The sequence below is a fragment of the Otolemur garnettii genome, unplaced genomic scaffold (genome assembly GCF_000181295.1).
Source record: "Otolemur garnettii isolate 467f Iridium unplaced genomic scaffold, OtoGar3 scaffold00038, whole genome shotgun sequence".
Lineage (NCBI taxonomy): Eukaryota > Metazoa > Chordata > Mammalia > Primates > Galagidae > Otolemur > Otolemur garnettii.
Window position 1 is genome coordinate 13,609,267 of NW_003852433.1, and position 13,647 is coordinate 13,622,913.

Sequence of the window (13,647 nt, forward strand, 5' to 3'; positions counted from 1 at the left end):
GTTCTCCAGTTGTGCTGCTGATGCACTGGGGCAGGTGGCCTGTGGAGCTGGGGTACCTTGGGGTGGGGGCTTTGCTTTAACTGACCTAGGCTTTGTGCCACCAAAGCAGAGTGGAATATTTGGAGCCTAGGAAGTCTCAGCTAGACTGAAGCCCACTTCTGAAGTTCGGCTACAAGCTCCTGAACATCAGGGAAATCTTCACACTCACATTGGAAAATGACCATTCTCGCCCTCCTCTGTGGGGGCCAGTATTCACACCCTCCACCTTGTTGCTCTAGAATGGAGTGGATCTAAGCCCTCTCTTGAAAATCCAATTAAAGCAAGAGACCCTCTTCAAAACTCCTATAAAGAGAAAAAAAATGCAAACAATGTCAAACGATTTATAGGGTCTGTGACTCCTGAAAGGCTGAAATCTTTCCATGTGAGCTTTCCCTCCTCCTCTATCCCTTCCTTCCTGCTTTTAAATTAATTTTCAACTCCTAACCTCAAATGATCATTTTTTCAAACCAAAGGCTTAGCACTGGCCCTCGTGTCCTCAGGCTTGTGGTTAAAGGTAATCCAAATGCCCAATTAACAAGAAGTGATTTTCAAGACAACGTTCTGGAGATGGCATTAACTCCCCACTTACTGCTGGAATTTTGCCCGGCCACATGGCTTCCTCCAGAAAAGCATGCCTTTATGTCAAACAAGAGAGTGGTTGTGTTTGGGAAGCTCAGACAGCCTAAGTGAAGTGGTAGAATCAAGGTTTGTCTGAAAAGATGCTGTCTCAGATCGCTGTTGTCTGTCAAGGGCAAGGACACTCTGAGCAGCCCCTACTTGGCTGTGATGTTACCTCTGCCCTTCCTGCCCACCCTGTCCCAGCATCCCAGCTCTGCAGGGACAGTGCTGGAGCAACCCACTCACTCCTCCACATTTTACCCCCATCTTTATTGAGGCCTAATTGACAAAAATTATATGTATGTGAGATGTACAATGTAATGTTCTGAAATATGTAAACACTGTGACGTAACTACCTTAATCAAGCTTATTTATGTGTCTGTTGGCTTATGTAGTTGGCATTTTCTTTTCTTATGTTTGTGTGTGTGATGAGAACACTTAAGGTCTACCAGTCAATTTTAAGTAAAGGATACAGTATTGTTAACTCTGTTTATGTTGCTACAGTAGATCTCCAGCCTCACTCATCCTTGGTCATTGAAACTTTGTACCCCCTTGACAAACATCTCCTCGGCCCCTGGCAACCACCAATCCACTCTCTCCTGCTGTATGTTTGACCATTTCAGATTCTACCTATAAGTGAGGCCATGTGGTATTTATCTTTCTCTGTCTGGCTCGTTTCACTTAGCATAATGTCCTCCAGATTCATTCACGTTGTCCCAAATGAGAAGGTTTCCTTTTTATTTTTATTTTTTTGAAGGCTGAATAGTATTCTTCTGTACATATATGCCTCATTTTCTTCATTCATTCGTCCATTGATGAACATTTGTTTCCACATCTTGGCTCTTGAGAATAATTATGCAATGACCATGGCAGCAGAGATATCTATTGAAGATATTGATTTCATTCTCTTTTGACATATACCCAGGAGAGGGATGGCTGGGTCGTATTATATCTCTATTTTTAATTTTGGGGGCAACCTCTATGCTGTTTTTCATAATGTTGTACCAAACAACATTCCTACCAGCAGTGGAACAAGGCTTCTTTATTATTATCATTATTAAATCATAGCTGTCTACATCAATGCATTTATGGGGTACAATGTGCTGGGTTTAGATACAATTTGAAATACAACACGCTGGTTAACATAGCCTTCGAGGTTTGTTCATACCTTCACCAACCCTTGTTACCTCTTTTTGATAATGGTCGTTTTGACATTCGTGTAGCTTTGATTAATACTTCCCTGATGAGTAGTAAAGTTGAGCATTTTCTCATATACCACTCGACCATTTGTGTGTCTTCTTTTGAGAAATGTCCGTTGAAGCCCTTTTGTCCATTTTTAATATGTTATTATTATTTTGCTACTAGTCTGAAATTCACCCATCCATGTTGAAGCAGCATTCTCCGACCTTTGGTAGACGTCACTATTACCTGGAGGAGCTCGTTAGAAAAGCAGATTTCTGGGTCTTACCTTCAGAGATGCTGAGTCAGTGCCTTCAGAGACCTCTCAGAAACCGCCCTTTAACAAATTCGCTCAGGTGACTCTGATGAAGGTGTCTCTTCTTGCACTTGTGGGGGATCCCTTGGCTTTAAAGAAGGATCAAGGACACGCAGGTGGATGCATTACCTAATTTCCTGGAAATAGAATCCGTATGTATGTGCTCAACTCCAGCTGAACATGGAATTACCTATAGAACTCCCTGTCCCACCCCAGTTTTATTATGAAAAACTAAGACTTCCAGAAAGAGTGGAAGAATTGTATAATGAGCACCCACCTACTCTACAGTACATTTTTCTGTTTTTTTTTTTTTTGTTTTGAGACAGAGTCTCACTCTGTCACCCTGGCTAGAGTGCCCTGGCATTATAGCTCACAGCAACCTCAAACTCCGAGGCTCAAGCCCTCCTCCTGCCTCAGCCTCCCGAATAGCTGGGACTACAAGCCCACACCACCGCACCTGGCTAATTCTTCTATTAGCCTTCCCAGCCCCTCCTTGCCTCCTCTTCCCCACCAGAGGCAATCTATGTTCTAATGTTTTTGCACCGTAGATCAGTTTTGTCTGTTATAGGATTTTCTATGAAGGGAATCATGCAGTGTGTGCTCTTTTGTGGAAGGCTTCCTTCTCCCAGGGAGCTTTTAAAACTCCCAGTGTTTAGGCTGCTGCTCAGAACAGTGACATCAGACACTCTGAGGGTGATCAGTATATATATTTTTTTATTCCCCAGGTGATTATAATACATAGTCAAAATTGCAACCCACTCCCTTGCAGAGATTTCTAACCCCCCATGTCCCAAGCCTAGTAGTTCTTTTTTTTTTTTTTTTTTTGAGATAGAGCCTCAAGCTGTGCCCCTAGGTAGAGTGCCATGGCATCACAGTTCACAGCAACCTCCAACTCCTGGGCTCAAGGGAGTCTCCTGCCTCTGCCTTTCCAAGTAGCTGGGACCACAGGTACCCACCACAATGCCCAGCTATTTTTTGGTTGCAGCCATCAGTGTTGTTTGGTAGGCCCGGGCTGGATTCGAACCCTCCAGCGCAGGGGTATGTGGCTGGTGCCTTAGCCACTTGAGCCACAGGTGCCGAGCCAGCCTTGTAGTTCTTAACCTCACATTAAAATGTAATTTTTTCTAGATATCCATTCCCTACAGGTTTTTCTTTTGGTAGGAGGGAGGCAGCAGACTTATAACAGCACACGGAACATGTGCAACTTTGCCTAGGTTATCATTTGAACTGAAGGTCACCAGGAGGCCTTTGACTTACTTCTGCTCAACCAATGACCCCCACATGAGTTCCCTCAGAACAAAGGAGGCCTCAAGACAATTTCTTTGAGGACAGACAGCAGTTAGAGAAAGGTCACTTAGTTTAGCCCTTTGGAGCCTCCCAGCTTCTGGAAGAACTGAAGCCAGATTCAGAAGCTCCACCACCCCAAATCATTAAAAAAAAAAAGGATTAAACCTAAGAAGTGGTCAAACTGGTTGAAATTTTTAGTTTAATAAGACCAAACTAAAATATTCAGCTATTAATTTAGCTAAGGTGATTTGACAAACTATTACTGTGAGCTTATCAAAAGTTTAGTTTGGATTGACTATTTTTTTTTTTTTTTTTTAGCAGTTTTTGGTCAGGGCTTAGTTTGAACCCGCCACCTCTGGCATATGGGGCTGGCACCCTACCCCTTTGAGCCACAGGCACCGCCCAGGATTGACTTTTTTTTTTAATTTAGAAAGATTTTTAAGAGACAGGGTCTCACTCTGTCACTAAAGCTGGAGTCCAGTGTGTGATGCTAGCTGAGTGCAGCCTGGAACTCCTGGGCTCGGATGATCCTGCCACTCAGCCTCCCGAGTAGCCGGGACTATAGGTGTGAGCCATGCACCTGGCTACTTTTATGTGCCGCTTGTGTGTAGTTTTTACATCCAACTTTTACCTCTGTGGCTTGCAACCCTTCTGTGAGATGCCCCCCCCCCCAATCATTCCATGAATAGAGAAACTGAAACAAAGGGAGATGTCACCAATTATCTAGGTCAGGACTTTGCCCCATGATTGCAGAGCTGCCTCTAATGTCAGTCAAAACCCTCTTTTGAATCGCAGACCTATTTTGAATAACTGATGCAAGTCTGGGCTTCTTCCTAGAAAAATTGACCAACTCTAAATGTTTCATATTTGGGGCATTCACAGGCCACTCAAAGCTATTTCAGGGTAAGAACCTCTGCTCTAAAATATAATAATGTGTGATTTACAAACTATTGTTTACTGAGCAGCATGTTCGCAGTATATGCTAAGCCTTCCCATGTGGCCCATCACTTTACACCCCCAAGAGGTGACTATTTTATTACCTCCATTTTACAGACAGAAAACTGAAGGCTGGAAAAAGGGAGAACCTAGCTTGGACCCCAGGGGCCAGGTTCAAGGCTGGATTCAGAAGGAAGGCACATCCACAGAGCCTGACTTCAGAGCCTGAACTTGAAAGCTGCCACTGTGATGTTATAGTCGCTAAAGACTTAACTAAGGTGACTCAGAACCTCAAATCAAACTTGTCATAGACATGGACGCTCAAGGCCAGAGAGAGGGATGCTTTTGAGTTTCTTAGCGCCCCTTAAGTCATATAGCTCTAAGACCCGGTTTTGATCCAACACTGGGCAATGTACATAACCTCTTTGTGGTCCCAATTCTCATCAACGAGATAGTACCATGCCCTTCTCCATCCTACTGCTGTGCTGTGAGCTGACTAAAGCGTGTTGTAGGCATAAAGGAGCCAACGGTTGCTTACTATTTGCACTGTGCTAAATCCCACCTGGGGCATGCTGTGTTTGTGTTAGATCAGAATAACTTCCCCAAGGATGTCAGAAAGTTAATGCATCAAGAAAGCTTTCAAGGGGTTGTATGGGCCTTTGTAAAAATTTTAATCACAGGCTCAGCGCCTGTAGCTCAGCAGCTAGGGTGCCAGCCACATACCCTGGAGCTGGTGGGTTTGAATCCAGCCTGGGCCTGCTAAACATCAATGACAACTACAACCAAAAAGTAGCTGTGTGTTGTGGCTGGTGCCTGTAGTTCCAGCTACTTAGGAGGCTGAGCCAAGAGAATTGCTTAAGCCCAAGAGTTTGAGGTTGCTGAGAGCTGTGATGCCACTATGTCTACCGAGGGTGATGTAGTGAGACTCAAAAAAAAAAAAAAATCACAGATTAAAAGACTAGCAAGAAAAGGCATTTGCTCCAAGAGAATCAGGATCTTACAGTCCCTAGCTTTGCCCCAGTGTGCTCCTTTAGTTGTGTGAAAAAGGCTGCCAGCAATTGGGTAAGCATCACCAGAGGAAAACCAAACCAAACCAAACAACAGCCCAACACACCAGCATCTCTGCCACCTGCTCCTGTGAAAGGGCCAATTCAGTCGGCTGCAGTGGAAAAGGTTCTCCGGGGTGTTCGTTAGCTGAGGCAGGCCGAGGATGCAGTTTGGCCATGGACTTCAATATTCCCTTGTAACGTTTTACAACCCAGACTCTGCGACAATGGCGTCATTCATTGCACTCGCTCACGTGGAACAGAATGTGAGGAGGGGGCGAACCCAGGAGAAGCTGGTCTGTGGGCTTTGCCCCCCAGAAGAGCTGGGATCCTAGGACCCCATTTGTGTCATGTGAGCAGCCCCGGCTCTGCTCACAGCTTGTCCCTGAGATGCAGGTATAGCTGGTTGATATAGCAGAGAGCAATGGTGAGATTTGACATTTGGTGAGTTAAAGGGTCCAGGAATGGTAAGGTTGACCAGTAGATCTTGACATTGCCCTGGTATAGGCAATATCCACCTCTGTTCTTATCAGTGTCCTTTATATAGCAGGATGGTTGTGTTTGCTGAGCAGTTGATGTGCAGGAAACAATTCTCTATTGTCAAGGGTTAGTTAGCTGACATGAGTGTTGGAATGGGACTGGCAAGGGGAGCTCAGCTTTACCTGTTTGCTGGGATAAGTCACTTAACCTCTCTGAGCCTGCATTTCTTGATGGCTAAAGCAAGTCTAATCGTGCCCAACGAATGAAGTTCTTGTCAAGATAAAATAAGAGAAAGCATATAAGTGAACCAGTACAGTGACCAGAATATTAGGAACAGTACGGACAGCCGTGGTGGCTCACACCTGTAATCCTAGCACTGTGGGAGGCACTTGAGGCCAAGTGTTTGAGATCAGCTTGAGCAATAGCAAGACCCTGCCTCTACTAAATATAGAAAAATTAGCCAGGGGTGGAAGGCACCTGTAGTCCCAGCTACTCGGGAGACTGAGACAGGAGGATCACTTGAGCCCAGGAGTTTGAGGTTGCTGTGGGCTATGATGATGCCACTGCACTGGAGCCTGGGTGACAGAGTTAGAAAGACATTGTTTCAAAAAAAAAAAAAAAGAGCTGTATGGGTGATGATGATGATGGTGATGATGAAGATCTAGCTCTCCGTTGCTGCCCACGTCCCCAGAGACACACAGGCTTTTCCCTTTCACTTTCGTTCTCTCATGCCCTCACTTCTTCCATGATGCCCTGGAGTTGTAGAGGAAAACAGTTTATCTTCTCATCACAAGGACTTCAGAGAGTCCCACCACACTGGCATTGACCACCTTCCTTTGATTGATTGTTCCCTTGGCTGATCCGTCGATGAGCTCAGGGAACATCACCCTGCTCTTGTTTGCTTCTAACCTTTTCTCCTTTGTCGCCTATAATCTTGTACCTACTGGGGAGTCACTCCACCGTTCTGTGCCCACGTTTTGGCTGGTGTTAGGTGGGCCAGGGGACATTGCGTTTCAGGCACTAAAAGAGACGTTCGTGATTGATGGCAGGGATGATGTTTCCAGGCTCCTTAGAGAGAAACAAGCTGTGAGGGGCAAGTGGTTATTGGCGTAATAGTGCTTTCCCACTTCTGTGAGTGTTAGTAATCAAAAGCAGAATTTGGCCTTCCCAGAGAGTAATTTTGCAATTTGGCAGTGCTGGAGCGGAGAATTCCACAGAGTCCATTGATACATTCTCTTGTAAATTCTCCCAGCCAACAATTTTTGGGGGCTATTTTCTTTAATTAAAAAAAAAAATCCTCATTAAAAATGTAAAACCAAAAGAGATTTTCCCCCCTTCCTATTGGTGCTCCGACAGCCCAGTACTTGAATTAAACAGACCTAAATAGACTCTCCAGCAAGCTTGGACAACTTTTATAATGCTTTATTGTTATAATTTTTCTTCTTCTTTTTTGTTTTTTTTTTCCATTACGTAGCTTGAACCACAAAGCGAGAGCTATAAAGCTAATTTCATTCCTTTCAGCCTCTTGGCCCCAGGGGGAGATTCTGATTGCTGTGGCTTCTCAGGGTGGTTCCGGCTTTGGTTCTGAGATGGCGCGTGCCACAAGACAGCTGGGCCAGGGGACCCCAGGGGTCCATGGGGGTGTCTGCCGCCTCATGGAAACTTGGCAGATGCTGCATGTCCTCTGCCTAGCCACTCTGACGTGCTTTAGCATGACAAACAAAAACAGGAGCACAGGGTGGGGATGGTTACACCCCTGAGGGAGATGAGGAGTGGGAAGGGAGTCTGGGGCTCTAAACTCCTGGCTCTCCTAAAAGCGTATTTTATTTTAAAAATTGAAAGAAGCAATTAGGAAAAAGTCTAGAAGTAATTAGGAGATGGTTGAGTTTGAGTTCTGGTTGTGTCTCTTTCTAGTGCTGTGACCTTGGGCAAGTTGCTTAATCTCCCTGAACCTCAGTTTCCCAATCCATAAAATGGGAACAAAACATTCTCTATGTCATAGAGTCACAGAAAGCAAGAAATGGGCTAATGTGGCATCCTTCAAAATGTGTTATGTGCAGCCCTTTGCACATCAGATGATTTTAGGTGTTCTCTTTAATTTTAATAGATAAACATTTCTTTTAATTGTCTTAAAGGAACTATAATTAGTACTGCAAACTCATAATTTTACAGATGTTATTGCTTATGGTGAGGCTAAACTTACTTGGATAAAAGGTTAATTTCAATTATGTACTAGGTTAAAGAGTATGTGGTTATGGGTCAGGGAGAATGAAGTTTGGGATTTACTGGTACAGACTCCTAGGCAGGAGCTCTCAACCTCCTCAATGCCAGGGCCTCTCTAGTGTGTTGAAGCCTATTAATCATTTCTCAGAATAAAATGATTAAATGCATGAAATATAATACATAAGTTATAGGGGTGAGAGGAGGGTGGGAATGAAAAATGACATAATGGGTACAATGTACATTATTTGGGTGACAGATACACTAAAAACCCAGACTTCACCACTGCAGACAAAGGATTCCAAAGTGCAGCCCAGGTGGAGAACCTTGGGGATCCTATTAAAATACAGATTATGATCCAGTAGATCTCGGTGACCTTCTGCATTTCTCAAAGGATCCCTGGTAACATTCACACTGCCAGGCACAGACCACACTTTGAGTAGTTAGATCATTTTTCCTCCTTCACGTCTGTGTTTGTTTGTTTTGGGACGGGGTCTCACTCTGTTGCCCAGTGTAGAGTGCAGTGGAATGATCATAGCTCATTACAGCCTCAAATTCCTGGGCTCAAGAGATCCTCCTGCCTCAGCCTCCTGAGTACCTGGTACCACAGGCATGTGCAACCACATCTGACTCATTTTTCCACTTTTTGTTGAGACAGGGTCTTACTCAGGCTAATCTTGAACTCCTGGCCTCAATGATCCTCCTGCCTTAGCCTCCTAACGTGCCACCACACCTAGTCGCACATCTGTTTTCTACTGCCACCTTCATGGAAAACATCTTCACTTTTTAAAAAGAAATTCTTTTATATTTAAGGGATGAGAGGCAAATAGTTCTTTGAGTTGGCCCGTGATTTGTTTGATTTAAATGAATCACAAATGGATTAACAGAAATACATGCAAATAAATTCTGATCTTCAGGGAGCTCAAAATTAAGCATAATACTATAAGAAATAACATTCTCCAAATTCAGAGCATTTGAGGTCAGTGACTACATAGGGTGAAGACAGTGGTTCAAACTGTGCATTCTCCATTCAAACAAATCTGGGTTCAGCTCCCAGTTTGGTGACTCATAGATGTGTCCCCTAATATCTCTAAGCCTCAGATTTCTGACATGTAAAATGAAAGTGATCAGAGGGTTTGTTTTATGTATATAGTCCATAAATATATCCAAAGCCTATCTGATGGCAGGTACTATGCAGAGGAAAGCAGGGAACCTGAGAGGCCTACCTACAACTAACTTACAATATCTTTGTAAGAATAAAAGTGATACTGCAGGGAAATTGCTTAACACAGGGAGTAACACATGAGGGCTGCCTGAGAAAAAATACGCAAGTTACAAAGAAAACCACTTCTATCAAAATGGAGTTGCATTTTGGTATTTCATTTAAATGACTGTGTAGCAATGTATGCACTTTATAAATGCCCTGTCCAAGATTCCTTGTCCCCAGCCCAAATGTAGGATGTGGGATGTTGCAGACAGGCTCATGTCTAACGTCCTTGGATGTCTCTCTCTGTTGTCCCTTTTGTCCTTAAGCTGCCTGTTGTCAACTCCTCTGCAATCCCCACCTTGTTTCCTTTGGGGTTCCTGGTGCTGTTTAGCACCTCTTTCCTTTTTCCCAGGAGAGGTTTCTATGGAAGCTTCTAAGGAAAAAAAAAAGGGGGGATACCTGGTACAAAAGCTGAGGGTAAAAGAATGTGGACCAGACTTTGGACACTTTTGAGGATGCTGTACACAGGATGTTGAATTTTTTGCATGCCTGAGTCAACACTGAGGCTCCCAGGGCTGTGTCATGGCTGCGCACACAGTCTGGAAGTGACAGAGAGGGGGCTTGATTCGGGAGCTGCCTAGATCCCCAGCTGTCTGTGGCTTTTATCTTTTTTGTCTTTGCTCTTCCTTCTGTGGCCTTCCCTCTGTCTCGTTCCCTCTCCCTTCTCCCTCCCTCTATTCTCTTTCCTCCAAAATAAGGACAATACTGATGGCAGTTGCCATTTGTTGAACACTTAGTGTGTGCCTTGTACCTTTCCCAGTCTTTCCCACAATTCACTTATTTCTTCTCTCCACTACCGTTTGAACTGGAGACGCTTACAATCCATGTTTTACAGAAGGGAACCCCATGTTTTACCGAAGGGAATCCATGTGCCCCTGGGGGCACATCAGTGGCCACAAGAACAACAGCTCTTAAGGAAATTCTAAGTCACAAGTAGCAATCTATTCAGAGAAGAGTAACCCAGGATCACATCTGACTATACTAGATGGTCCGCTGCTATGGTTTACTAATTTGGGACAAAGATTTTAGCCCTGTTTTAAAAACAGACATCCAGAGGTTAATTATGAATAACTGCTCAGCACATCTAGCTCTTGAATTAAAGAATTCGAAGATATATAGACTAGGCTGACATATTTCAAAGTGACATGTGTGTTTACATGTGGGGTTTTCTTTTCTTTTCTTTTTTTTTTTTTTTTTGGAGACAGAGTCACTCTGTCGCCCCTGGTAGAGCGCTGTGGCGTCATAGCTCACAGTAACCTCAAACTCTTTGGGCTCAAGTGACCCTCTTGCCTCAGCCTCCCCAGTACTACAGACACACACCACAATACCTGGCTATTTTTAGAGATGAGCTGGCACTCTTGCTCAGGCTAATCTCAAACTCCTGAGCTCATATGATCCACCCACCTCAGCCTCCCAGAGTACTAGGATTACAGGTGTGAGCCACCGTACCCAGCGAGTTAAGAGGGTCCTTAACTGGGGGTGTTCATGTATCTTTCTGTATATGTACAGAATTATTAGTCCATCTATTCATCTAGTACAGAAGGCATAAGTGCCTAAACATATGTCCCTGAAATATGATGGACGTAAATGTAAGTGGATCATTTCACTCTTCAAAATTCTGCTGGATTCTTGGACATGTGCTTCAGCAACTCAGGGAATCTCTGTCAGGGCATTGATAAAAGTTATTTTTCATTTTTTTTTCTCTTTCAGTAAAGAATATCCCGTGGTTCCCAGGAGCACAGTAAGGCAGAAAGTGGCCTCCAACCATAGTCCTTTCAGCAGTGAGTCTCGTGCTCTCTCTACTTCGTCCAACTTAGGGTCCCAGTACCAGTGTGAAAATGGTGTCTCCGGCCCCACCCAGGACCTTCTGCCCCCACCCAACCCATACCCGCTGCCCCAGGAGCACAGCCAAATTTACCATTGCACCAAGCGGAAAGGTGAGTGCGAGCATCGCTGACTGATCCTCCCCCCACTTCCTTTTCTCCATGGAGGGAGAGAGTATACATTTATTTATTCAATGACATTTATTTATTTAAAAGTTTGAGCAACGCAGACATACACAGAGATTGTAAGAAATTCTAACCGTACAGGTGAAACTAAACATTTCCTTGACCTACCTTCCCCAGCTTCAGTCCCTTCCTTGGGGAAAACGTATGTGAAGTCTCCAGACCTGGTGTGTTCATTCACGCATGCGCGCCTACACACGCACACAAAGAAAACGTTTTTGGTTTTTTTTTTTTTTTAACTTTTAACATAGGGGCAATCCCACTATATGGACCTTGCACTTTGCTTTTTTTCCCCTTTCAACTTTAGAATGTGTTTTAGATAAATTTTCATGAACCTAGCCGGCCCTGTATTTTTTTTAACTGCTAAAGAGGAACAGTTGATTGGGAAGAATAAAGCAGAGTTTATCCCCTGCCCTCTCCCCCCAGCAGGCGGGGAGGTTGGTCCCTGGTTGTACATGTTACAAGCCATGAAGTAGGGAACCTCCTTGTAAGTGTAAAAGTCTCTTTGGTTTCTCCCCCGTGGGTTCTGAGCTCTTTTTTCCTTTCCAGATCAAAACCAGTAACCATACACAAGGCTTTCTCCTCCTTCTCATCCCCTCTGTAAACCCATTAAGCTGCTGTTTGACGACTTTTTCCCCAAGTCATCTGAGTCCAAAGGGGCTATGCTAAAAGAGGATATTTCTGGTGGCTCTTTTTGTGAGCCAGAATTGAAATGCTCGGCACAGGTGGTGTGGATGAGTTCGAGTTCAACTCATTGGAACAATTGGCTGGTGTGAGCTGTGGATGGCATGTTTGGGACAGTGCAGGCAGTTAGGGACAAAGAGACATGGATTCAAATCTCCATTCCGCTACCTGCTTCTTGTGTGACCTCGCACAGGTACCTTAGCCTCTGTGAGCCTCAGTTTCCCACTTTGCAAGTGGTGATAAATTTCTAGACCATCTGGTAGTTGGTAAGCACAAGGTAGGTGGCAGCAATGATTGGATAAGGGGTAGATATTGCTCCCAAAGGCAGTAGCCACGAGGGAGGAAAGAGAAGGCTGCTCTTCTAGGCCAGAGCTTGAGAAGATGAATATAGAAGGGACAGTGTAGTCTAGAGCACCCTTCCGAGGTCTGCAGAATCAGACAATTGAGGTGGAGTCCACCTCTGCCTTTTTCAAATATTTGTGAGTAGGGACAAGTTACTTAACCTTCCTAAGCCTCATTTTTTAGAAATCTATAAATTTGGGTTCATGATAGGAATTGTCTCATGTTTGATGCAAATATGTCAAGAAAGTCCACATGTTATGTGCTAGTTCAGGGTCTATTCAGTAAGGAGTAGCTGTTTTTCTCTAAAGGACCTGAATCTAAGCTTGTCGTATGTCATGGCCTCAGGAGCTAACATGGCACCTTTAGAAGCCCAGTGCCCAATGTCCGGATCTTTAGAAAAAACAACTCCCTGACAAGAACTGATGGGCATGGATGTTTTGGCAGGTTTTTCTGCAGCTGGAGTTACATAAGGAAAGTCACACAGTTTGGCTATTTGACATTTACCGGTCTTGCATTTTGAAGTAAGGAAGAGCTGTCATTGGTCTAAGCATGGGGCTGGGAAGCTGACCGGGGTGAAGCCTGCCCTCCAGACTCACCTTAAGCCCACCCAAGCTCCTTGCATCTCTAAGGTCTGAACAATGTATCCCTGGAAGGCACCTTGGCCTGACTCCCAGAATGCCCACTGCAGGATGGGCTGGAGACCAGATGCCTGCAAACATGTCTGTCTCCTTAGGCAAGAGCAGGAGGTTAAGAATATCCCACTGAGCACAAGTCCTTGCACAGAGATTATGTTTACATGATACTTAAAGATGCCCTTTCTAGCTCCTAAGCCATGCCTTTCCAACACTATTCAGTAGGTGCTAATGTTAATCTACTGTAGCAGTGGGGAAACTGAGGCTCAGAAAGTTTTAAACAATGCGCTGGTGGTTCTTGAAGATGGAACTGGAACCCAAACCTGACCTGGTCGGAAAACTCCATACATGTCCCTGTGCTCTTTACGCCACTCTCTGTTGTCTCTGTTACCCTGCTTATCAGCTACAGTCTCAAATTTTCATCTTCCACTGGAGATCTGCTTTTGAAATTGGGTCCAACATGCTGAATAAGAGCTCGCCAGGTTTGAATTAGAGACCTCCATTGATGAAACTCATGCCAGACCGAAAGAAAGGGATGAAGGTGAAAAGACCAAGGCGCTCTTTACGTGTGGTATTTACATCCTCTATAAATGGC

At 44.4% G+C, this 13,647-nt stretch overlaps 1 protein-coding gene across 3 annotated transcripts in view; it reads left to right on the forward strand.

Annotated features, from left to right (window-relative positions):
• Nucleotides 1–13,647, forward strand: part of TBX5 (T-box 5) — a 50,496-nt gene that overhangs the window by 26,991 nt on the left and 9,858 nt on the right. For all 3 annotated transcript variants that reach the window (XM_003789948.2, XM_003789949.2, XM_003789947.2), the window contains one exon: nt 11,099–11,325. In XM_003789948.2, coding sequence (XP_003789996.1) covers nt 11,099–11,325 — 227 coding nt within the window. The remainder of the gene's footprint in view (nt 1–11,098; nt 11,326–13,647) is intronic.